This window comes from Lampetra planeri, chromosome 40 (assembly GCF_965212315.1).
Source record: "Lampetra planeri chromosome 40, kcLamPlan1.2.h2, whole genome shotgun sequence".
Classification (NCBI taxonomy): domain Eukaryota; kingdom Metazoa; phylum Chordata; class Hyperoartia; order Petromyzontiformes; family Petromyzontidae; genus Lampetra; species Lampetra planeri.
Window position 1 is genome coordinate 5,366,858 of NC_136146.1, and position 26,928 is coordinate 5,393,785.

At 60.9% G+C, this 26,928-nt stretch overlaps 2 protein-coding genes across 2 annotated transcripts; one reads left to right on the forward strand and one right to left on the reverse strand.

Annotated features, from left to right (window-relative positions):
* Positions 1 to 5: 5 nt before the first annotated feature.
* Positions 6 to 12,662, forward strand: ISY1 (ISY1 spliceosome associated protein). Its single transcript, XM_078613013.1, has 11 exons — positions 6 to 100; positions 1,073 to 1,095; positions 3,893 to 3,944; positions 5,044 to 5,109; positions 5,835 to 5,877; positions 7,176 to 7,288; positions 7,842 to 7,959; positions 8,537 to 8,659; positions 11,374 to 11,498; positions 11,613 to 11,708; positions 12,459 to 12,662. Exons 1-11 carry the CDS (start codon positions 98 to 100, stop codon positions 12,564 to 12,566), a joined length of 870 nt encoding a protein of 289 aa, XP_078469139.1. The 5' UTR covers positions 6 to 97; the 3' UTR covers positions 12,567 to 12,662.
* Positions 12,663 to 12,911: 249 nt separating this feature from the next.
* PTPDC1 (protein tyrosine phosphatase domain containing 1) lies at positions 12,912 to 24,801 on the reverse strand. The gene is given in 12 exon segments (XM_078613014.1): positions 12,912 to 14,577; positions 14,883 to 14,993; positions 15,537 to 15,737; positions 16,133 to 17,411; positions 17,563 to 17,661; positions 18,037 to 18,328; positions 18,739 to 18,876; positions 19,135 to 19,253; positions 19,612 to 19,692; positions 20,683 to 20,762; positions 20,764 to 20,855; positions 24,149 to 24,801. Coding segments are annotated over 12 exon segments (3,138 nt in total). The 5' UTR covers positions 24,666 to 24,801; the 3' UTR covers positions 12,912 to 14,448.
* Between the last annotated feature and the right edge of the window lie 2,127 nt (positions 24,802 to 26,928).

The following is a 26,928-nucleotide window of genomic DNA, read 5'->3' on the forward strand; positions in this document are numbered from 1 at the left end:
GGGGGGGCAGCATTTCCGGTGCCGCGAGGGATTGTGGTAGCCACGTACCGGAAGCGCGGCCTGTGGTCGCTGAGATCGAAGAGCGCTCGCTGCAACCATGGTGACAGTGGGGGATCGGGGACCCCACGTGGCCCCCAAGGGACCCCCACGTGGCCCCCAAGGGACCCCCACGTGACCCCAAGGGACCCCCGTGTAGTCCCCGCTTGTGTCTCGGTGTGCCGCCCTGTGTCTCCATGTTTGTTTCCCTCGATCCCCCGCTGTCTCCCCTGTGTCCCCGTGATCCCAGGTCCCTGTGTGCGTGTCCCTCCAGCCCCCCGTGGTCCCCCGTGGCTCACTGGCCATGCGGTCCCCCGATCCCAGGACTCAGGACTCCCCGTGTCTCCCTTTACCCCCCCCCCCTCCGTATCCCCAGATGTTACTGTAGATGTTGGCGTGTGGGGAGCAGTACTGTCGTAGTGGTTAACGCACGGATTCACGAACGAGTTCGAGTCGCGCTCACAACCCATAATCGATAACGAATATCGAAACCGTTCCTGTGCCTCCTGTAGGTCGACTCGGCCTTAAATGAGTAACTAGTGCGGTATTTCAGCACCAGGGAGACAAAATGGGCCTCGGCTTGGTGCTGGCCACACTCAATACTGCTCGCCAACAGTTGCCCCATAAGACTGTCTCATGGGGCAACTGTTGGGATGAGTGAGTGGATGTTGTGGGTCTTCGTGTCGCTTGTGGTCACAACTCCGTGGCCGTGCTTAGGCTGTTAAATTTCGATTTAAAGCTTTCGTGACTGCAGGGATTCATCTTCTTGGTTCTTTCGGTAAAGTCACGTAGAAGGGAAGTAATAAAATAATAAAAATAAAACATAATAAAATAATTCTCACGACGTTTCGGCCTCTTCACCTGAGGACGGCTGCTTGCGTTGTGGCCGAAACGTCATGATAATTATTTTTATTGTTTTATTTTTATTATTTTATTATTTGTCTTCTACGTGACTTTACCGAAATAACCAAGAAGACGTGCTTAGACTGTTCCCCTGACACTCTCCCTGTGCCCCCGTCCCCTCTTCCTCGTGCAGGCTCGCAATGCGGAGAAAGCGATGTGAGTCCCAACCCCTGCTCTGCACCTACAGCCTCCGTTTGTGCCACTCTGTAATTGTATTGCCGCTTCTATCTCCACTTGAGCCATACGTTACCGCTAGACCCCTCGCCGTGAACGATAGCACGTCATCCCAACACTCCGATCGCTCCCACCACCGGCTCCCACTCTCATTTCAGATCAACTTCAACATCGCGATCACTGACTTCAAGATCCTCATCTCACTCCGCTCCCCCTCCACACGCACTCCTACCTCTCATCTCACTCCACTACCCCTCCACACGCACTCACTCCACTCCCCCTCCACATGCACTCCTACCTCTCATCTCACTCCACTACCCCTCCACACGCACTCCGACCTCTCATCTCACTCCACTACCCCTCCACACACACTCCTACCTCTCATCTCACTCCACTAACCCGTCCACACGCACTCCTACCTCTCATCTCACTCCACTACCCCTCCACACACACTCCTACCTCTCATCCCACTCCACTACCCCTCCACACGCACTCCTACCGCTCATCTCACTCCACTACCCCTCCACACACACTCCTACCTCTCATCTCACTCCACTCCCCCTCCACACACACTCCTACCTCTCATCTCACTCCACTACCCCTCCACACGCACTCCTACCTCTCATCTCACTCCACTACCCCTCCACACGCACTCCTACCTCTCATCTCACTCCACTACCCCTCCACACGCACTCCTACCTCTCATCTCACTCCACTCCCCCTCCACACGCACTCCTACCTCTCATCTCACTCCACTCCCCCTCCACACACACTCCTACCTCTCATCTCACTCCACTACCCCTCCACACACACTCCTACCTCTCATCTCACTCCACTCCCCCTCCACATGCACTCCTACCTCTCATCTCACTCCACTACCCCTCCACACGCACTCCGACCTCTCATCTCACTCCACTACCCCTCCACACACACTCCTACCTCTCATCTCACTCCACTAACCCGTCCACACGCACTCCTACCTCTCATCTCACTCCACTACCCCTCCACACACACTCCTACCTCTCATCCCACTCCACTACCCCTCCACACGCACTCCTACCGCTCATCTCACTCCACTACCCCTCCACACACACTCCTACCTCTCATCTCACTCCACTCCCCCTCCACACACACTCCTACCTCTCATCTCACTCCACTACCCCTCCACACGCACTCCTACCTCTCATCTCACTCCACTACCCCTCCACACGCACTCCTACCTCTCATCTCACTCCACTACCCCTCCACACGCACTCCTACCTCTCATCTCACTCCACTCCCCCTCCACACGCACTCCTACCTCTCATCTCACTCCACTCCCCCTCCACACACACTCCTACCTCTCATCTCACTCCACTACCCCTCCACACACACTCCTACCTCTCATCTCACTCCACTCCCCCTCCACATGCACTCCTACCTCTCATCTCACTCCACTACCCCTCCACACGCACTCCTACCTCTCATCTCACTCCACTCCCCCTCCACACGCACTCCTACCTCTCATCTCACTCCACTCCCCCTCCACACACACTCCTACCTCTCATCTCACTCCACTCCCCCTCCACACGCACTCCTACCTCTCATCTCACTCCACTACCCCTCCACACGCACTCCTACCTCTCATCTCACTCCACTACCCCTCCACACCCACTCCGACCTCTCATCTCACTCCACTCCCCCTCCACATGCACTCCTACCTCTCATCCCACTCCACTACCCCTCCACACGCACTCCTACCTCTCATCTCACTCCACTCCCCCTCCACACACACTCCTACCTCTCATCTCACTCCGCTCCTCCTCCACACGCACTCCTACCTCTCATCTAACTCCACTACCCCTCCACACGCACTCCTACCTCTCATCTAACTCCACTACCCCTCCACACGCACTCCTACCTCTCATCTCACTCCACTACCCCTCCACACGCACTCCTACCTCTCATCTCACTCCACTACCCCTTCACACGCACTCTTACCTCTCATCTCACTCCACTCCCCCTCCACACACACTCCTACCTCTCATCTCACTCCACTACCCCTCCACACGCACTCCTACCTCTCATCTCACTCCGCTCCCCCTCCACACGCACTCCTACCTCTCATCTCACTCCACTACCCCTCCACACGCACTTTTACCTCTCATCTCACTCCACTACCCCTCCACACGCACTCCTACCTCTCATCTCACACCACTACCCCTCCACACGCACTTCTACCTCTCATCTAACTCCACTACCCCTCCACACGCACTCCTACCTCTCATCTCACTCCACTACCCCTCCACACACACTCCTACCTCTCATCTCACTCCGCTCCCCCTCCACACGCACTCCTACCTCTCATCTCACTCCACTACCCCTCCACACGCACTCCTACCTCTCATCTCACTCCACTACCCCTTCACACGCACTCCTACCTCTCATCTCTCATCTCACTCCTCTCCCCCTCCACACGCACTCCTACCTCTCATCTCACTCCACTCCCCCTCCACATGCACTCCTACCTCTCATCCCACTCCACTACCCCTCCACACACACTCCTACCTCTCATCCCACTCCACTACCCCTCCACACACACTCCTACCTCTCATCCCACTCCACTACCCCTCCACACACTCTGCGCTACAGAAACCGAGGCTTTCTGTCCAGCCCCGTTTCCGCACCTCGTCTATGAGGTCGTATTTAGATGCTATTTAAAATCCACGTTTGTGTTGTACGGTAGTTGTATTGTGGTTGCTTCTCACACTGCTCCCTCCCCACTGCTATGTCGCTGCAGGACGGCGCTGGCGCGCTTCCGCCAGGCGCAGCTGGAGGAAGGGAAGGTGAAGGTAGGCGACCCCATTCCCACAAGCCGTTGGGAATCGAGCCGATCCATTTTGCGGGGATTTTTTTGTTTGACACCGGCCGTGTGGCTCCTTTTCACGAAGGAGCCGTACACTTTCACCTGAAGCCACCTGTATGCAGGTGGAGCAACTGCATCGGAGCCCAAGCACCGGTCCACGAAAAAAGGCATTGATGCCATCGCCCCTCATCTCTACCAACGCTTCTGCCCCCCGCCAGATTCTGCAGCTGCTTCACAGTAGATGCACAGTGCCCTCTAGGATCCGCCCTGACGGTCTCCCTGCACCATCTGGCATTAGACTCGCACAGAGACCCACAGACTCGCACAGAGACCCACAGACTCGCACAGAGACCCACAGACTCGCACAGAGACCCACAGACTCGCACAGAGACCCACAGACTCGCACAGAGACCCACAGACTCGCACAGAGACCCACAGACTCGCACAGAGACCCACAGACTCGCACAGAGACCCACAGACTCGCACAGAGACCCACAGACTCGCACAGAGACCCACAGACTCGCACAGAGACCCCCATAGATCTATCCTGACAGTCTCCTTGCACCATCACTCTTCCCCTCGGTCGCTGCATTTGTGGAGACCACTCCCATCGCCCATCTCGGCATTCGGTCCTTTCCCATCCTCCTCACAAGCGCAGCTGTTATCGCCTAATTATATCGGGTCACAAAGAGAGAAATTGTAGAGGGGGCTTCCATTCATTCCTCGCAGCAGGGCCCATTCCAAGCACGCCACCGGCCGTGTTGGCATCTGTTGTGACAAAACAATAGGGCAGTAGCGAGACACTCCCTTATTTAAACTTGTTACAACTTAACCGAACAAAACCTTTTATTAAAATTCTCAAAACACTACCTTTTTACGATGGTCTCCAACCGGCTACAAAGCACGTCCGTCCAAGACCGTTGCTTAAGGTGTACTGGGATCAACATTATGACAAATAGGATGAAACTGAACTTGATATGAAGAGACTTCGGATCCCAGGACCCATGGGCCTACGTGCGTCCGTGTGTGCGTGTGTGCGTGCGTGTGTGCGTGCGTGCGTGTGTGCATGCGTGTGCCATTGGCAGGAGCGGAGGCCGTACTTGGCGTCGGAGTGCGAGGATCTGCAGAAGTCTGAGAAATGGCGACGGCAGGTGAGGTCATGGGAAGCTGAGCGCGGGGTCATGGTTTGCACAGTGGGTGTATTCAGCGTCATAGCTGCCACGACTGTGCTCCAGCCCATTTCGACCAGTATAACGAAGTATGGTCAAAACGACCTCCACGGCAAGCGCGGTTTGGGGAGGACCTCGTCCAGCAGTGGATTGATGCAGGGCTGTACGACTACTGCACCTAAATGGGAATGCATCTCGAGGTGCTGCACAGAAGCGGTCATAGGCAGGGAGTCGACAGCACACAGATCGCTGGGGGAACAGCTCTCGATGCTGGGGGGGGTGGGGGTGAGAAGCCGTGCCACGCTCGTGATCCAGCACTTTGGAGGTGAGGGTTGGTGGATCACGTCAAGATTTGCGAGGCACCCTAACTTGCTGGGCTGTTAGGTGGTCAGTCCAGCAGGTGGCAGCACAGGAGTGCGGTCTTGGCTTTGCAGCTTTCGGTCTCTGTCCTTCACATGTGTGGCGAGCTTCTCCGAGGTTATTCGGTTTCCTCCCAAACGGGAGGCAAACTTGGATGGAATTGGCCACTCATCCTGATGTAGCAGGACCCTCTACGGAACAAGCCTTGAATCTCAAGGGAGGATTTCCTGGGTAAAGGGCGTCGTTATCGAGCTGCAGGATTGAGCGCCGTGCCCCAAGCAAGGCCGTTGACGTCTGTTGCGCGACCAGCCGGTGACCCTCCTGCCCTCTTTTCCCCGTCTGCCCAGATCATCAGCGAAATCTCCAAGAAGGTTGCCCAGATCCAGAATGGTGAGTGGGGGTGGTGGGGATGGGGGGGGGTGCATTGCTGGGGTCTTGGTGAGAGCTGGTAGCGTTGTCGAAGCCGTGTTTTTATTGTATTACTGGTAATTGCATGAAAAAACAATTACCCGGTAAATACTGTCTTCTTGGTTCTTTCGGTAAAGTCACGTAGAATCGAAATGGTAAATACTGGTTTTCCACACAGCAGTAAACACAACATGTTTAGCTTTTCAACTGAGAAACTAAGGCAGGTGCCGCAGCAGAGTAGTGGTTACCAGCACTGGACTGGCAAGGCAGAGGATCCAGGTTCAATTCCTACTCCTGCCATGGCAGATTGTGCTAGTCTTAAGTCCCCTCCACCTCTATACACCCAGAAGCATAAATTGGTATCGCCAAAGTTGAATCACAATCGGCAGCTCATGCCACTCAGTGCATTCATTCATGAAATTGCCCATTCTCTTTCCTCCCCCCGCCCCTCCGTTTCTTCCGTCGACTAACCCCGTACGCACCCCTCTATCGTGGTCACCCATTCCTCACCACTTGCATGCAACTACCATCTAAATCTTATTTTGTCAAGCACCTTGAACAAAGGCACTTTGTAAATATAAAGTAATATTCCACTGGAAATGGTTACTGATTTCCGACTTTCAGAACCGATAACAGATTCTGAAAACGATTAGCAGTTAACTGGATGTCGTTGAGCAACCCTGTGAGCCGGTGTGGGTGCTGGCATGCACGTTGGTTCCACGTGCCTGTAGCTGTGCCAGTCCATGTGCCTGTGTGTGTTGGGGTGCGGTGGCGTGGCGGTTAGCGCGCTGCGCCACAAACCCGGCAACCCGAGTTCGATTCCCGCTCACGACCACATCGGTGACAAGTGTCTGAACCAGCCTCTGGCCTCCTGTAGGTTAAATGAGTCCCAAGTGCCATGTGTAAACATCAGCATTGGTGAGACAAAGGCGACCAGACGTGGTATTAGCCACACCACACTCTTTTGCGCCATGCCCAGCGTTCATAGTTGCCGGTCAAAGCATTTGCCCCAAAAGTCAGTGTTGGTTACACGGGGCATCTATCTCTTTGGGTGTGTGTGTACTTGTGGGTGTGATTGTGGAGGTTTTTGCAAATAGGTGTGTGTGAGTATATGTATAGGTGGTGGGCCTCAATGCGCACCTATCCTGGCACAAGCGCTCTGGCGATGTCGCCGCCGCTCAGCGGCGAATGGCAGCCACCGTTGTTGGTGGTGGTGCGAGCGTGCACCTCTGTGCTGACGTCACGCCATCTTCCCTGTGCGTCTGCCTCTCTGCGAGCAGCGGGTCTGGGCGAATTCCGGATCCGCGACCTCAACGATGAGATCAACAAGCTGCTACGCGAGAAAGGCCACTGGGAGGCACGAATCCTGGAGCTGGGAGGACCCGACTACGGGGTACGCGCCGCCGCAACACCGCACTACACACGGTGTTACAACCGCCGCTGCTCCGCACGATGCCGGGCGGTGGTGGGAAACCGTCGGACATCATGCCAAGCGACGTGTCATACAACAAGATAAAACACGGGAGAGCATTATTATTATCTTGTAGGGTTTCATAATTGCGTTACCACGTATCTCTATATTCCTACATTTTGCAGTGAGAATTGTCCTGGAACAACAATCGACACACAGTTAGACGCGTGTATACACACGACATTGAATATTTTTGGCTGTGTCGGGTTGGCTCTACCAGACGTCTACCGTGAAGATGGAGCGGTAAGAGCAGTCCCACGCTCAGGTCCTGGATGGAATGTGTGATCGTGGGAGGTGGCGGCCGTGGCTTGGGGAGGCGTTTATCCAGCAGTAGATTGACCATGGCTGATTATGATCTCTGGTTGTGATCATGTATATTTGGCCAGATCGTGGCCTAACACAAAGATCCGTGATCAATCTGCATTATTGTTACTGTTGGTGTTGACGCTGCGCTCCCTCTGGTCCCACTCTCCAGAGGATCGGTCCCAAGATGCTGGACCACGAGGGGAAGGAGGTCCCGGGGAACCGTGGCTACAAGTACTTTGGGGCAGCTCGCGAGCTACCCGGAGTCCGCGAGCTCTTTGACCAGGAGCGTGAGTGGCGCAGGCAACCACAACCGCACAACCGCACAACCAGAAAACCACACAACCGTACAATGGACTTAGAGGAAATACGATGTACCGAGGTTCTACAGCTGCCGAGCCAGATGACACACAGACACATAACACACAGACACAAAGATGTAAAAACACATACAGACAAAGATTACCCGTATAGCATTTAACAGACTGTTGGGGCAATTACTGTCAGTGAGCACCTATGAAGGCTGGAGCGGCGCACGAGAGCGTGGGTGGCCAGCACCACGCCCGGCCTCCTTCGTCTCCCCAGTGACGATGTTTACACTCCGCATTTAATGCTGAGTCTACCACGGGGAGGCCCAGGACCGGTTCCGATTTTCGCCACTGTTATTGTCCATGAGCGGGAATCGAACCCGGGTCGTCATGTTCGTAGTGCAGTTGCACTAACCACGACGTCACCATTTCCCCGAGACACACAAGACTCCATTCGCCACACCGACGCTCGTGCGCGAGATGGCCGGCACTGCCGTGCGACACGACCGAATGAGTGGACGCCGAGTCAGCAGTGATGACCGTGTGCCCCCCCCCCCAGCCCTGAAGGCCCCCCGCAAGACGCGTGGGGAGCTCATGAAGGACATCGACGCCGACTACTACGGCTACCGCGACGAGGACGACGGCGTGCTGGTGCCACTCGAGCAGGCGCTCGAGAAGGAGGGTGAGGAGAGGCGTGTGTGCCGTCTTGCGCTCACCAGCACTCGCACTCACCCCCAGCACTCGCACTCACCCCCAGCACTCACACTCACCCCCAGCACTCACCCCCAGCACTCACACTCACCCCCAGCACTCACACTCACCCCCAGCACTCACACTCACCCCCAGCACTCACCCCCAGCACTCACCCTCAGCACTCACCCCCAGCACTCACCCCCAGCACTCACACTCACCCCCAGCACTCACTCCCAGCACTCACCCGCAGCACTCACACTCACCCCCAGCACTCACACTCACCCCCAGCACTCACCCCCAGCACTCGCACTCACCCCCAGCCCTCACACTCACCCCCAGCACTCACCCTCACCCCCAGCACTCACCCCCAGCACTCACCCCCAGCACTCACACTCACCCCCAGCCCTCGCACTCACCCCCAGCACTCACTCACCCCCAGCACTCACTCACCCCCAGCACTCACCCCCAGCACTCACACTCACCCCCAGCACTCACTCACCCCCAGCACTCGCACTCACCCCCAGCACTCGCACTCACCCCCAGCACTCGCACTCACCCCCAGCCCTCACACTCACCCCCAGCACTCACTCACCCCCAGCACTCACCCCCAGCACTCACACTCACCCCCAGCCCTCGCACTCACCCCCAGCACTCACTCACCCCCAGCACTCACCCCCAACACTCACCCCCAGCACTCACACTCACCCCCAGCACTCACTCACCCCCAGCACTCACCCCCAGCACTCACCCCCAGCACTCACCCCCAGCACTCACCCCCAGCACTCGCACTCACCCCCAGCACTCACTCACCCCCAGCACTCACACTCACCCCCAGCACTCACACTCACCCCCAGCACTCACTCACCCCCAGCACTCACTCACCCCCAGCACTCACACTCACCCCCAGCACTCACCCCCAGCACTCACCCTCAGCACTCACCCCCAGCACTCACCCCCAGCACTCACACTCACCCCCAGCACTCACTCCCAGCACTCACCCGCAGCACTCACACTCACCCCCAGCACTCACACTCACCCCCAGCACTCACCCCCAGCACTCGCACTCACCCCCAGCCCTCACACTCACCCCCAGCACTCACCCTCACCCCCAGCACTCACCCCCAGCACTCACCCCCAGCACTCACCCCCAGCACTCACACTCACCCCCAGCCCTCGCACTCACCCCCAGCACTCACTCACCCCCAGCACTCACCCCCAGCACTCACCCCCAGCACTCACACTCACCCCCAGCACTCACTCACCCCCAGCACTCACCCCCAGCACTCGCACTCACCCCCAGCACTCGCACTCACCCCCAGCACTCGCACTCACCCCCAGCACTCGCACTCACCCCCAGCCCTCACACTCACCCCCAGCACTCACTCACCCCCAGCACTCACCCCCAGCACTCACACTCACCCCCAGCCCTCGCACTCACCCCCAGCACTCACTCACCCCCAGCACTCACCCCCAACACTCACCCCCAGCACTCACACTCACCCCCAGCACTCACTCACCCCCAGCACTCACCCCCAGCACTCACCCCCAGCACTCACCCCCAGCACTCGCACTCACCCCCAGCACTCACTCACCCCCAGCACTCACACTCACCCCCAGCACTCACACTCACCCCCAGCACTCACACTCACCCCCAGCACTCACTCACCCCCAGCACTCACCCCCAACACTCACCCCCAGCACTCACACTCACCCCCAGCACTCACTCACCCCCAGCACTCACCCCCAGCACTCACCCCCAGCACTCACCCCCAGCACTCGCACTCACCCCCAGCACTCACTCACCCCCAGCACTCACACTCACCCCCAGCACTCACACTCACCCCCAGCACTCACACTCACCCCCAGCACTCACTCACCCCCAGCACTCACACTCACCCCCAGCACTCACACTCACCCCCAGCACTCACACTCACACTCACCCCCAGCACTCGCACTCACCCCCAGCCCTCGCACTCACCCCCAGCACTCACCCCCAGCACTCACACTCACCCCCAGCACTCACCCCCAGCACTCACCCCCAGCACTCACACTCACCCCCAGCACTCACCCCCAGCACTCACACTCACCCCCAGCCCTCTAGCCAGTAGCCTCGCCAGTAGACCTCACCGACACGCAGTCACCGACAGCCTCGCCATCAGCCTCTCATACCAGCACCAAGCCTCGCCACCTTTTCTTACCGTCACCATCGGCCCTCACTCGCAACGCTGACCTTCATTGGCAGCCTCGCCGCAAACACCACCACCACAACCCTCACCACCCACTTCCTTATTTTCGCGAGTCCTCAAGCTCCCCAGCTCTAATCGTCACCACCAGCATCGACCCTTGGCCACCATTCTTCTCTCACCAGCAGGCTCACCACTAGCCCTCACCCATACCACACAAAGAACGCTGTTCTCACCAGCAACACTACAGGCTCATGGGCGAAGACTATTTCGGTACGCACGATCAATTTGGTTCCCACAAGTGGTCACCGACACGCTTCGACCGATCACCGTCGAACTCGGTCCTGCGCCGCGCACTTGAGAAACTTTAGACGTTTGACAGATGGACACCTTGTGGCACGGTGGGGGCCAACGGGCGTGGCGTTGACTACCGCGTGAACGATCGGCGCTCGTTGCGGTGCCGGCCCCATGTGCGAGGTGGCGGTTGGCAGAGCGTTTGCGTTGCGCGCGGTTGCCGCAGTGGTCGCGCAGGCGGTGGCGCGCTGGCGCGAGGAGCGGGAGGCCCGAGCGGCCGCTGGCGGGGACAAGGCGGCCGCGGCGCAGGAGGAGGAGGAGGACGACATCTACGCGGTGACGAGAGGCGAGGTGAGCGGCGGGTGACGAGTTTCCGTCGTGATCGGCGTCGCCATGGTAACCGAAGCAGCGGCGGCATTTCGGTGGTAACCTTGCTCCATACATCCCATGTGCTGCCCCCCCCAGTCGGATGAGGAGGAGGAAGAGGGCAGTGGCGGGGAGACGCGTGACAAGCAGCAGCAGCACTTCATCGCTCACGTCCCGGTGCCCACACAGAAGGAGGTGAGGGCCCTGGGTGTGTGTGTGAGTGAATCCGAGGGTATGGGTGAATGGGGGGGTGAGTGCATAAATGAGTGGTTGTGTGAATGAGTGGGTGGGTGTGTGAATGAGTTGGTGGGTCAGTAAATGAGTGGGTCGGTGTGTGAATTAGTTGGTGCATGAGTGAATGGGTGGGTAAGTGAATGGTTGAGTGAATGGGTGAGTGAATGAGTAGTTGAGTCGGCGAGATAGTCTGTTGTTGAGACCGGCAGTGAGGTGGTGGTTGACCACCACTGTATGGATGAGACGATATGGCTCGTCCGGTGGACCCATTCACCAACATGTTCCATGCATGTGTTTGCCATGTCGAAATAAAGACAAACGTACCCATATCGCCTTAACAGACTGAGCAGCTGTGAAGGCTGCCACGGCACACGAGGGGGTGGGTGGTGGCCAGCACCGCGTCCACACGCATTTGTTTCCCCAGTAGCGATGTTTACGCATCGCACGAAGTAATCATTTGAGTCGACCTAGGAGAGGCCCAAGACATTTAGATAAGTCACTGGCATTGGCCGTGAGCGTGAATCGAACTCGGGTCACCAGATCATGGCGCAGCGCGCTAACCACTCCCCCACACCGCCCCCCCACGCCGCCCCCCCACGCCGCTCCCCCACGCCGCTCCCCCACGCCGCTCCCCCACGCCGCTCCCCCACACCGCCCCCCCACGCCGCCCCCCCACGCCGCTCCCCCACGCCGCTCCCCCACGCTGCACAGGTGGAGGAGGCGCTGCTCCAGCGCAGGAAGATGGAGCTGCTGGCCAAGTACGCCAGCGAGACGCTGCAGGCGCAGAGCCAGGAGGCTCGCTGCCTGCTGGGCCTGTAGGCGGCCGCCGCCGCCGACCCCGCGTGTACATAACCCGGGCAGCCGCCCACGTTTTTGTAATAAAGCTTCACATTAATTCGTGGCGGGCGTCACGTTCCTCGTGTGTCCTGTCGAGTGCTTGGGTGCAACCGTGTCCGCCGCACGTACCGCCGTGTCTGCCGCACGTACCGCCGTGTCTGCCGCACGTACCGCCGTGTCTGCCGCACGTACCGCCGTGTCTGCCGCACGTACCGCCGTGTCTGCCGCACGTACCGCCGTGTCTGCCGCACGTACCGCCGTGTCTGCCGCACGTACCGCCGTGTCTGCGTGGTGTTTGCGTCCCGCGGTGTTGAGTCAGACTCGCCGTCGCTTCGCTATCGCTTTTATTTTCGCTCCCAGCGTTGGGAATATTCACGAGCGGACGACAAATGAATAACGACACGGGCGCCACTGACGTGCCCCCGCCAACCACACTCGGGCTCCCATTCTGCAGGCCGAGCCCGGCAACTGACGCTCACAAAGTCCCCCGTATAGCCTTCAGAAGGCTGTCGGGGCAAGTGCTGTTAGGGAGCACCTATGAACGGGCGCGCGTGACGGGTTGGCGTGAACGGCACCACGCCCGGCCACCTTTGTCTCCCTAACGCCTATGTTTACACATCGCGCAGGGTACTCCTTTACAACCGATTTGCGTGCTCGGGACAGGCTGTGATTTAGCTCGTCGCCGATGTTTGCCGTGGCCTGGAATCGACCTCGCGGACGCTCACAATCTAACGGGAGCACGATGGCACGCGCGTGTGCCAAAACACGCGACCGCAGACGCTGTGATACACGTACATAACGGTACGCACTGAGACACCGGCAATTACAAAATAAATACACTGTACAGCCCTTGATCAATCCACTGCTGGGTGAAGGTCTCCCCACACCGTGTCGGTCAAGAGGGTTGTGTGACGAGACTTGATCACCGCCGGTCGGTGCAGTCCGGCGAAGGGCTGGGCCCACAGAGCCGTGTGGCTCTTGCTTGCCGCTGGAGTTGGCCGTGGTCTGGAATCCAACGGGTGCTTGCATTTGTGGCGCAATGCCCAAACCGCTGCTCCACATTGACATCAAACACCCTAAAGCACGCACACCAACAAGCACACTGAAACACAAGCACACAGACACACACAAGCACAGACACACACAAGCACAGACACACAAGCAGATTGACACAAGCACACAGACACAAGCAGATTGACACAAGCACACAGACGCACACAAGCACACAGACACAAGCAGATTGACACACACAAGCACGTTGACACACGGATCCCCTTCCTGATCTTTCAGACCGTTGCTGCGAGCACCGAGCAAGTGGCACCACGCCAAGCCACTATTGTCTCCCCAGTGCTGACGTGTATACACTGCACCAGGTACTCATTTAAGGCTGAGTCAATCTAGGTGAGGCCCGGGACCAGTTCTGATACAATGGTTGGAATCTAAAACTCGGCTGTTGAGGTTTGAAGTTTAGTGCACTAACCACTTGCCACACACAGATATGCACTGGTATTCACAACGCCACACCAAAGAAAGACAAAGATCCCCCATATAACCTCAATAGACAGCTGGGGGCAAGTGCTAAGCAAGCACCTATAAAGGCCGGCACGGCACACGAGAGAGTGGGTGGCCAGCACCACGTCCAACCAACCGCCTACGTCTCTCAAGTGGCGATTTTACACTCCGCATCAGATACTCATTTGAGGCCGAGTCGACCTAGGGGAGGCCCAGGACCGGTTCAGATCATCTTCACTGGTGTTGGCCACACACCCGGGGTCCCATCTCCTGGCCCACAACACTCCACCACTCCCGACATTAGGGGAGCAGGGGTTGGTGGTGGTGGGGGGGGGGGTGGGGGTTCGTGCCGCTAGCGCCGCCGCCGCACCGCCGCCTCTCCTCTGCGCTCCACCAGCAGCGGCCCCAGCAGGGCCCTCAGGGCCCCCGCCACGGCCTCCTCCCCCTCCTCCTCTTCCCCACCGGAGCCTCCCAGGCCGACCTGCGGGATGACAGAGGGGCCACCGCGTCACCGCGTGCGGCACTCTCCCCGTGTCGTTTGCCCTTCCGTCACTCTCGCCGTGTCAAGAGCCCTCGTGTCATCCTCAGTCCCTTCCCTCTGTTGCCCTCTGCCACCCACTGCTCCATGTCACCCCCATGTGTCACTCCCTGTGTTGTCCCTTGCATCACTCCCCATATTACCCCCCCACCCACCCAGCACCGCGGCGCTCCGTGCGTCGCGCCTCGTGACCCCGTGTCCCTCTCCGTGTGTCACTCCCCATTCATTCATCCCCCACCGACCCGCACCTGCGTGAGCGCGCGTGCCACTCGACCCAGCAGCGCGTCCTCCAGCTGTGGAGGCAGCGGCCCCAGCCCGGCGACACAGTCCATCACGCACAGCACCGTCTGCTCCTGGCCCTGGGGACCAAAGACAAAGACCCCCCCGATAGCCTGAACAGACTGCTGGGGCAAGTGTTGTTAGCGAGCACCTATGAAGGCCGGCACGGCACACGAGGGGGTGGGCGGTAGCACCACGCCCGGCAGCCTTTGTCTCCCGAGTGGCGATGTTTGCACATCGCACTGGGTACTCATTTCAGGTTTAGTCGACCTAAGGGAGACCTGGGAACTGGTAAAATAGTTTGATGTGGTTGTTTGTTTATTAATATTAATGATTAGTCGCGTTTATAAAATGTCCCTGCTTGAGAAGCGGCTGGGTCGCCACAGCTCGATGCGCTTCACCTGGAATAAACTGCTTGACCTGATACACACGAGTATGTATGCATGCATGTGCGCGTGTGTGCGAATACGTCTCGACGCACGTCACGTGCACACGGTATGCGTGCGTGCACGTGGTATGCGTGCGTGCGTGCACGTATTATTGCACGTGGTATGCGTGCGTGCACGTGGTATGCGTGCGTGCACGTGGTATGCGTGCGTGCGTACGGACGCGCGTGGCGGCACCTTGCTGAGAGCCTGCAGCGCCCGCGTGGCGGGGCAGACCCCGCGGGCGCCGCCCGCCTCGTGCAGGCGCTCCAGGTCGGCGGGGCCCAGCGCCGGCTCGCGCAGCTGCTCCAGCCACGAGAACATGAGGGCGGCGAGCACGGCCGGGCGGCGCTCGCCGCACAGCCGCTCCCACGCTCCCTCGCGCCAGTTCAGATCCCGCTGCAGCGGCATGCGTGGCGACGACGGCGACGACGACGCACGTGGCACGCGGCACACACGCACGGCACACGCACGGCACACGCACAGGGCACATGGGAATAATGGCAAATATCCTCCTGCCCGCCCACCTGCCACCCCATGTAGCCTTCACAGACTTTTGGGGCAAGTGCCATTAGCGGGCACCTATGCAACACCACACCCGACCGCCTTTGCGATATTTACGCATTGCACCAGGTACTCATTTAAGGCTGAGTCGACCTAGGGGAGGCCAAGAACCGGTTCAGATAATCGTCACTGGGTGTCGACTGTGAGCGGGCATCGAACTCGGGTCGCTGGGTTCGTAGCGCAGCGCGCTGACCGCTACACCGTGCACACTCACTGTTACACCCGCCCACCTGCCACGCAGCCACCCTCTCCCACAGCGCACACCCCGGCTCTGGCGTCTCCTCTGCCAGCGCCTGCGCCACCTCCAGCCGGCGGGGCCCCCCTCTCCCCCCCACCGAGGGCCCGTCCCCCTCCCCCTCGCTCCCCTCCGAGGCCCGGGCGCCCCCCCCGGTGCCACCGCGCAACCCCGGTGGCGTGTCCGCTCGCGTCACCGCCTCCCTGGGCGACGGGCTCCGGCGCTGGTGCCTCCTCACCCTCCTCCGCTGCTCCTGCTGCTGCTGCTGCTGCCACCGTTTCTGCTGCTCTTGCCGCCGGGGCAGAGACTCCCGGCCCTCCCGCTCCGGCACGCACGTGCCGTTGGGCGCCGGTTGCCGCGCCCCGCCGGTCCGACGGTGGGCCCCGCCAGAGGGGCCGGGCGGCGTCGCGTCGTCCGCCCTGCCGGCGCCGCCGCCGCCGCCATAGCGGCGCCGGGTCCCGTCTTCTGGCACGGTCGCCACCTCCCCACCCGGCGCCACCTCCTCTTCCTCGCCCTCGGACGCCGTCGCCACCGCGGACCTCCCGGCGGGCCCGGCGGCGGGACCCGACGGTCCGACGCGAACGCCGTCCCCCTCCTCGGGCTGCGACTCGTCGCTGGGGCTGTGCAGCACGATCGGCGGGGGGGGGTCCCGAGGGAGCGGCGGCACCGCGACGAGAGGGGGGTCCGCCGTCCCGGAGGCGCCGTCGCCCAGCCGTTGGTAGAACAGCGTGCGGGGGTCGGCTCCGCCGCCCCTCCCGCCGCACCTCCCGCCGGCCACGCCGCGCTCGCCGTCCTCGCGCCGGCGCCCCGCCGTCCGCTCTCCCGCCGCCCCTCCCGGCTCCGTGGGGCCGCCCGGCCGGGGGGGGACCCCGGCGGCAAAGCGGGGCTCCCCCGCCGGGCTCGCGGGGCCTGCCTCCCGCGGGCCCTCGCCGGCGCCCGCCCTCCTCAGGTCCGAGTCGCTGTAGCTGAACCTGCGCGGGCCGGGCCGCCGGGCGCCCGCCGCGGTGCGGCCGCCCCGAGGCCACCGGGGGGCCAGGGTGCCGTGGCCGCCGGGGTCCGCGGGCCCCCCCGCCCCCTCCTCCTCCTCCTCCCCCTCCTCCCCCTCCTCCTCCTCCCCCTCCTCCCCCTCCTCCTCCTCCTCGTCTGCGGAGTCAGGAAGCAGCGCGGCGTCGGGCTCGAAGCAGAGCAGCGCCAGCTGGGAGACCGTCTTCTCGATCTCCGCCGTCAGGTCGGGCACCTCCACCTCGCCGTCCGACGAGTCCGAGCCGCCGTCCCTGCCGCCGCAGCCACGGCACGACATCGCCCGGACGTCACCGCGGAGTGTGGCGGTGCGGTCGCGCGGCGAGTGGTGTCGCGTGTTAGAGGAGGCACGGTGTGCGTGGTGCGGTACGGTGGAGGTGCGGTGTCTGTGCGGTGGTCACGCACCCGTGTGTGGGAGGGCATGCATTGTTGGCGATCTGCGTCAGTAGGTGGCAAACCAGGTGCACGATCTTGGGCACGTGCTTCAGGCGTCGGGCCTCATAGCTGCGCTCGAGAACAGGGACACACGGACACACGGACACACGGATAAGGACAAAGACAAGGATGCAGAAGCACAGATATTAACCCAAGGACACGCAGACAATGATGCGGACACAATAAAAAAGATTCGGACATTGGGAGGGAGGGGGTTAGTATAGGGCGGAGCGACAGAAGAAAGGTTGCAAAGAAGCAATGCAGGAAGAGACAGAGGCGTAGACGGAGGAATGGAATGAGGCCGATGGAGAGAGAATTGCATTAAGAAGGGGGATTAAAGGAGGAAGTGAGCGACGGAGACCTGTGCCAACACAACCACCACCCTCCCCGCGTGCCAACCCTCGCCACCACCACCGCCACCGCCAGCACCACCAGCGTACCCACCCGTGCAGCAGGTGCCTCTGGCGGATGAGGTACTGCGAGAGCGTGACCGGCGGGGCCCGGTAGGGCGTGGGGGCGGGCCAGGCGGGGCCCGGCGTGAGGGGCTCGGCGGGGGGGGCCCAGGCCATGCAGCTGAAGACGGAGCGGAGGGGCGCCAGGAACTGAGCGAACTCGCGCACGCACAGCAGCTGGCCGCGCGTCTGCACCGCGTTGGGGCGGCGTGCGCGCACGTACAGGATGGCCTGGTCCGGGTGCATGCGCCCCGCAAACACCAGGTAGCACGCGATCAGCACACCTGCGTTGTATGGGGGTGGCGGGGGGGGTGAGGGGTGAGGGGTGAGGGGGGGGAGAGTGGTGGCGCAGTGATTAGGGCTGATTCCCACTCACACCGGCGAACCCGCCGCACCAGGTTGTCATTACACAGCCCGTTGGGGCAAGTGCTGTTAGCGAGCCCCTATGAAGGCAGGCACGGAATACGAGGGGGTGGGTGGCCAGCACCATGCCCTGCCGCCTTTGTCTTTCCAGTTCTGATGTTTCACACACTGCACCAGCTACTCAAGTAGCGTCAACCTCGATGAGGCCCAGGCCCGAGTGGAAATGGAGGACCGCTTCAGGTATCCGTCACTGACGTTGGCTGGCAACAGCGGGGATCGAACTCGGGTTGCCGTCTGGCGAACTGGCGCCGCGTTGCCGTCTGGCGCCCACCGGTGCGCCCCAAGCCGGCGTGGCAGTGGATCGCCACCTTCCCCTCCTGCAGGGCAAAGGTGATGACCTTGACCATGTCGAGGATGGTGGTGAGCGACGCCACGCCATAGTCCTTCCAGCAGAAGTTGTAGAAATAGACTGCGAAGGCAAAAGGGAGAGAGTTACGCAAACAAGCTGGGCACGCCGGTCCGTTAAAGCGAGCCTGTGTTCTCTGTCGGGGGCAGTGTTTCTCAACTCCGGTCCTTGCAGAACATTTTACAAAAAAGCAACACAATCCTCACTTTTCACAAACGACCCAAGGGAAACGGTGGGGGACACAGGAACAGAGTTTTTGAAATCGCAGCCGAGTCCACCGGGATCTGTGTAGAGTGCGTGCGCATGCGGACGAGCGCCCACTGTTGTTGTCCATGAAGACGCGAGGCAGGTAGGTGAAGCCGCTCTCCTCCTCCAGGGGGAAGCCGCAGCTCGCGTGCTCCCCCGGCCACTGCAGGTTAATCACCGTGCTGATACCCAGACTGCACACACAAAGACAAACACCCCACCGTGCTGATACCCAGACTGCACACACAAAGACAAACACCCCACCGTGCTGATACCCAGACTGCACACACAAAGACAAACACCCCACCGTGCTGATACCCAGACTGCACACACAAAGACAAACACCCCAAAGTGCAGCATCGATGAAGGTCAGCACGGCGCAGGAGGGGGTGCGTGGCCAGCGCCACGCCCCCTTCATCTCCCCGCCATGCAAGTGTGCCGGTTGTACTCCCTTACCCACCCATTGACCGCCTAACCCACCCCCCATCCCTGGGTCCCAATAGCGCGCCTGCGCCCCCTGACCCTCCGTGCCCCCCCGCCCCGCCCCCGCACCTCTTGAACTGCTCGATGACGTCGTACTTCTCGATGGTCTCCGTGGACGGGCGAGCCATGGCCAGGATGTTCTCGGTGACCCTGACGTCGCACGGGGTCACAGCGCGCGCACACGGTCACACGCCAGCGCAGCCACCCCGCGCGTGCCATCGTTTTTGCGAGTGTGTGTGTGTGCGCACGCCGCTGCGAGAGAGTGCGTGTGCCCCTGCGGCTGAGCGTGGTGGTGGCCACACAACCTCCTCGTGTGCGGAGCCGGCCTTCATAGGTGCTGCCCGCTAACAGCACTTGCCCAAATAATCTGTAAAGGCTATACGGGGGATCTCTGACTTTGTACATGCCACTGCCAGAGTGCGTGTGCTATTGTGGCCGAGCGTGATGCTGGCCACCCACACCTGGGTCCATCTCGTGACCTCCTATTCGCGAGCCTTCGACACGTCACGTGGCCTCAAAGTGCACCTGGCCTGGCACAGGCGCCGTAGTGACGTCACCGTCACTTTGTGGTGAATGGCGGCTGTTCATACTCTCTGGGTCTTTCAGTAAAATCACGACGTTTCGATCGCAACGCAAGCAATCGTCTTCAGGTGAAAACATACAGCAGGTGAACTGCTGAGGCAGGAGAAATATAGCGGTAGAGCTGCTGCAGCAAGAGGGTATAGAGGTTTGAGATGGGTGCAAGCCAAGGGTAAGTGGGCGGGGCCAGAGATGGAATTTGCATGTAAATGTAAGATCGGAGAGCTGATATACCTCACGACTACGGTGCTGAAGAAGCGGCTATTGTATTGCTAGAGATTAGAGATCAGCATGCCAATGTGAGACGGCTCTCGCAGCAGCGGCTGTGTTAATGAGAAGATTGGGTGTTGTTGTTGCTGTTGCACATTTGCGTGTCTGTACGTGCGTGCGCATGAGTGCGCGTGTCTGTATGCGAGCGTACGTTGTACGTGTCTGTGCGAGCGTGTCTGTGCGTACGCGTGCGTGCGCCTCTGTCCACGTGCGTGCGTGCGCCTCTGTACACGTGTGTGCGTGTGCCTCTGTACACGTGCGTGCGTGCGTGCGCGCGCGTGGCGCTCCCACCAGGAGGAGTACACCCCACGCACGGCCTGCTCGTCGGCGCGCAGGCGGGACGGATTCTCGTACTTGCAGGCGCGGCCCCCCGCACGCTACGGAGCACTGCACGGGTCCCGGGATCACGTGGCGCAAGCGCTCGCCCACCTTCGTGTACTTGGCCGTCGGGCGCCGTGCGGAACCTGCCAGGGTGACAACACCGCCCCCACCCCCCCCCACCGCTGTTACCGCCGCCGCACCAACGTACACCGGTCAGCCGAGACTGCTTCGTCTCATCCACCACACCGTGTGCAACAACCGCAACCAGGTCACAACAGCACACTCACTCACCCGCACACCCACGCACTCACCCACGCACTCACCCACCCACTCACCCACCCACTCACCCACCCACCCACCCACTCACCCACCCACTCACCCACCCACCCACCCACTCACCCACCCACCCACCCACTCACTCACCCACCCACTCACCCACCCACCCACCCACTCACCCACCCACCCACTCACCCACCCACCCACTCACCCACCCACTCACCCACCCACTCACCCACCCACCCACTCACCCACCCACCCACCCACCCACCCACCCACCCACTCACCCACCCACCCACCCACCCACTCACCCACCCACCCACTCACCCACCCACCCACCCACCCACTCACCCACCCACCCACTCACCCACCCACCCACCCACCCACCCACTCACCCACCCACCCACCCACGCACCCACCCACCCACCCACCCACCCACCCACTCACCCACCCACCCACCCACCCACTCACCCACCCACCCACGCACTCACCCACCCACGCACTCACCCACCCACCCACTCACCCACCCACTCACCCACCCACCCACTCACCCACCCACCCACCCACTCACCCACCCACTCACCCACCCACTCACCCACCCACTCACCCACCCACCCACCCACTCACCCACCCACCCACTCACCCACCCACCCACCCACTCACCCACCCACCCACTCACGCACCCACCCACCCACTCACCCAACCACCCACCCACTCACCCACCCACCCACTCACCCACCCACCCACCCACCCACTCACCCACCCACCCACCCACCCACTCATCCACCCACCCACCCACCCACTCACCCACCCACCCACCCACTCACCCACCCACCCACCCACCCACTCACCCACCCACACACTCACGCACCCACCCACCCACTCACGCACCCACCCACCCACTCACCCACCCACCCACGCACTCACCCACTCACGCACTCACCCACCCACTCACGCACCCACCCACCCACTCACCCACCCACCCACGCAATCACCCACCCACCCACCCAATCACCCACCCACCCACGCAATCACCCACCCACTCACCCACCCACTCACCCACCCACCCACGCAATCACCCACCCACCCACGCAATCACCCACCCACTCACCCACCCACCCACTCACCCACCCACCCACCCACTCACCCACCCACTCACCCACCCACCCACTCACCCACGCAATCACCCACCCACTCACCCACCCACCCACTCACCCACCCACCCACGCAATCACCCACCCACCCACTCACCCACCCACTCACGCACCCACCCACCCACTCACGCACCCACCCACCCACTCACCCACCCACCCACGCAATCACCCACCCACTCACCCACCCACCCACGCACTCACCCACTCACGCACTCACCCACCCACTCACACACCCACCCACCCACTCACCCACCCACCCACTCACCCACCCACCCACGCAATCACCCACCCACTCACCCACCCACCCACTCACCCACCCACCGACGCAATCACCCACCCACTCACCCACCCACCCACTCACCCACCCACCCACGCAATCACCCACCCACTCACCCACCCACTCACGCACCCACCCACTCACCCACCCACCCACGCAATCACCCACCCACTCACCCACCCACCCACTCACCCACCCACTCACCCACCCACCCACTCACCCACCCACCCACGCAATCACCCACCCACTCACCCACCCACTCACCCACCCACCCACGCAATCACCCACCCACTCACCCACCCACCCACGCAATCACCCACCCACTCACCCACCCACCCACTCACCCACCCACTCACCCACCCACCCACGCACCCACCCACTCACCCACCCACCCACGCAATCACCCACCCACTCACCCACCCACTCACCCACCCACCCACGCAATCACCCACCCACTCACCCACCCACCCACTCACCCACCCACCCACGCAATCACCCACCCACTCACCCACCCACCCACTCACCCACCCACCCACGCAATCACCCACCCACTCACCCACCCACCCACGCAATCACCCACCCACTCACCCACCCACCCACTCACCCACCCACTCACCCACCCACCCACGCACTCACCCACCCACCCACGCACTCACCCACCCACTCACGCACTCACCCACCCACCCACTCACCCACCCACTCACCCACCCACCCACGCACTCACCCACCCACCCACGCACTCACCCACCCACTCACGCACTCACCCACCCACTCGTTCACCACACTGCAGGTCACCTCACTTCTCTTTCCTCGTCGTGTGTCACACCGCTCCACTTTGGAATCCCCTTCAATCAACCTATCCCCCCCCCCTCCCAAGCTCGTATAACACAATAACCTTGCTCAATTCAATAAACGTGGTACTTACAGCAGCGCGACTCGCCTCGCTACCGCACAGTGGCACGACAGCACCACCACGTGGAAACACGGCCACCCGAGCGTGGCACTCACGCACACAAGCTGCATCACAACCACTGCAGCGTAGCGAAGGCAGCGCGACGTGACAGCGACAGAGACAATGACGATACGACAGCACGAGCACCGCGACACACACAACAAGGGGGGGGGGGGGGGCTGCGTGCATCTTACATAAAGCGAGACACACTCCAGTGGCACACACACACTCCTATAGCGACACACACACTCGAGACACACACACACACTCTCTTTAGACACACACACTTGAGACACACACACACACTCTCTTTAGACACACACACACACTCGAGACACACACTCTCTAGCGACACACACACTCGAGACACACACACACTCTCTTTAGACACACACACTCGAGACACACACACACTCCTACAGACACACACACACTCTTTCTTGAGACACACACACTCTCTAGCGACACACACTCCTACAGACACACACACTCCTATAGCGACACACACTCGAGAGAGACGGACACTCTCTAGCGACACACACACACTCTCTAGCGACACACACACTCGACACACACACTCTCTCTCGACACACACACACACTCCTACAGACACACACACTCCTATAGACACAGACACTCCTACAGACACACACACTCTCTTGAGACACACACTCTCTAGAGACACACACGCTCTCTCTAGAGACACACACATTCGAGACACACACACACTCGAGACACACACACACACACACTCTCTCTCGAGACACGGACACACACTTGAGGAACCCAAGTCGCCGGTGTCCCGCGCTGCCCCCCCCCGCGAGCTGCTGCCGGCCGCCACGGCCGCCAGCAGCTGGTGCGAGCTGCGTGATAGCGCCCGCACGGCCGAGCTGCTGCGGCGCCGCGTGAAGATCCTCTGCAGCGCCTCCGACGCCGAGTGCCGGCGCCGCTGCAGCGCCGTCGCCAGCGAGTCGAACACCGAGAGCCGGCGCCGCCGGCCGCCCGAGGGGCTCCCGGGCGACTCGACCCGCAGCAGCGGGGAGGGCGAGCGCGGGGCCGGGGGCGCCGCCGCCGCCGCCGTCGCCGCCCGGTCCAGGTGGCCGTGCAGGGAGGCCGCCTTGCGCACCGGCGCCCGGGGCCGACGCCCCCGGGAGCCCGTGCCGCGGCCGTCGTCGGAGCGGGAGACGACGCGCTTGAGGATGGAGCGGGCGGCCTCGCGCCCGCGGCCCTGGGGGCCGGCGCGGCCCGGGGACGGGGGCCTCCGTGGGGCGGCGCCGTGATCGCGTGGATCCATGCGTGAGGTGCGTGGCGTGAGGTGCGTGGCGTGAGGTGCGTGGCGTGCGAGTGTTGTGTGTGCGCGCGAGCGCTGTGCCGGTCTCAATAGGTGCTTGCTAACAGCACTTGCCTTAATGTGTGTCTGCAGGTGTTGTAGTCTGCAGGTGTTGTAGGTGTCTCTGTCTGTATGGGGTGGTATGTGTGTCTGCAGGTGGTTGCAGGTGTCTCTGTCTGTACGGGGTGGTATGTGTGTCTGCAGGTGTTGTAGGTGTCTCTGTCTGTACGGGGTGGTATGTGTGTCTGCAGGTGGTTGCAGGTGTCTCTGTCTGTATGGGGTGGTATGTGTGTCTGCAGGTGTTGTAGGTGTCTCTGTCTGTACGGGGTGGTATGTGTGTCTGCAGGTGTTGTAGGTGTCTCTGTCTGTACGGGGTGGTATGTGTGTCTGCAGGTGCTTGCCGGCTGGTGCTGCTCGTGGTACGGGAGCGACCGTCCCCTGGGCCACACAACCAGTCTGCCAGAGCCTCTGACGGCTGAGCGGACTCAAGCGTTGTCCAAGCCCTTCACCTCCCTCCCGACATTCAACCCCCCACCCCCTCTGCCCCCCAGCCCCCCACAGCCCCTTTTCCCGGTTGCATTAATCATTCATAAAGCAGCGACTCGCCGTTTTCATGGCAACACAGCAGCATCCAACTTCCCCTACAGGTCTACTATTCAACATCCTCCTCCTTCACAGGCGGGATGCCTCCTCCTCCTCCTCCGCGAGGGGGATGCTGCCACCTCCTCCATGAGGGGGACTACACCTCCTCTGCGAGGGGGACTACAGCTCATCTGTGAAGGGAACGCCACCTCCTCCACGAGGGGGATGCCTCCTCCTCCTCCATGAGGGGGACTACACCTCCTCCGCGAGGGGGACACTGCACCCCCCGTCCTCCATGGAGGGGCACACAGGAAGTGTCCGCCCTCTTAATCAACTTCGCTGTGGTCAATTTCTTAGGCGCTTCACAGATGTCGGACGCTGCTCACATTCTGCCTCCCGAAGGCAGAAACCCCCACACCCAGTGTGACGACGCGGACGATGCCCACGACATCACCTAGCTCCACCCATCACCTCCCGTCCAGCGGCACACGCGGGGAAGAAAAATTAGACCTTTTTCAACTATTCTCGCTTTATCCGATTAGTTGAGCAATGGAACCGATAATCGGCAAACGATTTCTTACAGCCCACATCTACCGCATCACACCTCGCGGTGATGACATCACCTCTCTCTTCACGGCGCAAGGATTCAGCACTCACCGATTCACTTCAGTCACTTGCTCACTGCCGGTCACTCGCCTCCTCATCACTCTTCTGTTGCTGCTACCTTGATTACTGTGCCCATGAACTTCACTCACCGTTTCCTCCATCCGAGTTGAGGAATCAGTCTCTCCCAGACACTCACTGTTTCGTCTCATCCACCATACTGCAGCTCACAACAACCCACCCATTCACTCAGTCACTCACCCACTCACCACACTGCAGCTCACAACAACCCACCCATTCACTCACCACACTGCAGCTCACAACAACACACTCACCCACTCACCACACTGCAGGTCTCAACAACACACTCACCCACTCACCACACTGCAGATCACAACAACACACTCACCCACTCACCACACTGCAGGTCACAACAACACACTCACCCACTCACCACACTGCAGATCACAACAACACACTCACCCACTCACCACACTGCAGCTCACAACAACACACTCACCCACTCACCACACTGCAGCTCACAACAACACACTCACCCACTCACCACACTGCAGGTCTCAACAACACACTCACCCACTCACCACACTGCAGATCACAACAACACACTCACCCACTCACCACACTGCAGGTCACAACAACACACTCACCCACTCACCACACTGCAGATCACAACAACACACCCATTCACTCAGTCACTCACCCACTCACCACACTGCAGATCACAACAACCCACCCATTCACTCAGTCACTCACCACACTGCAGCTCACAACAACACACTCACCCTCAATCCAAGAAAGGTGTAAACTCGTATCCATAGAAACTGTTATGTTAGTGCCGTTTGTTGCTGGGCGTATATTGCGCCTGGGCTCAACAGCAGCTGTGTTAGAAACAACCAACCACGGGGGTCGCTGCCCCCCCCCCACTCCCTGCCCCCTCGCCCCCCCCCCCCCTGCTCCCAGACTCCGCCCTGGCAGATAATTAAATGTCAAGTCGCGGTGCGGGCGAGGAGGCACGTGCCGA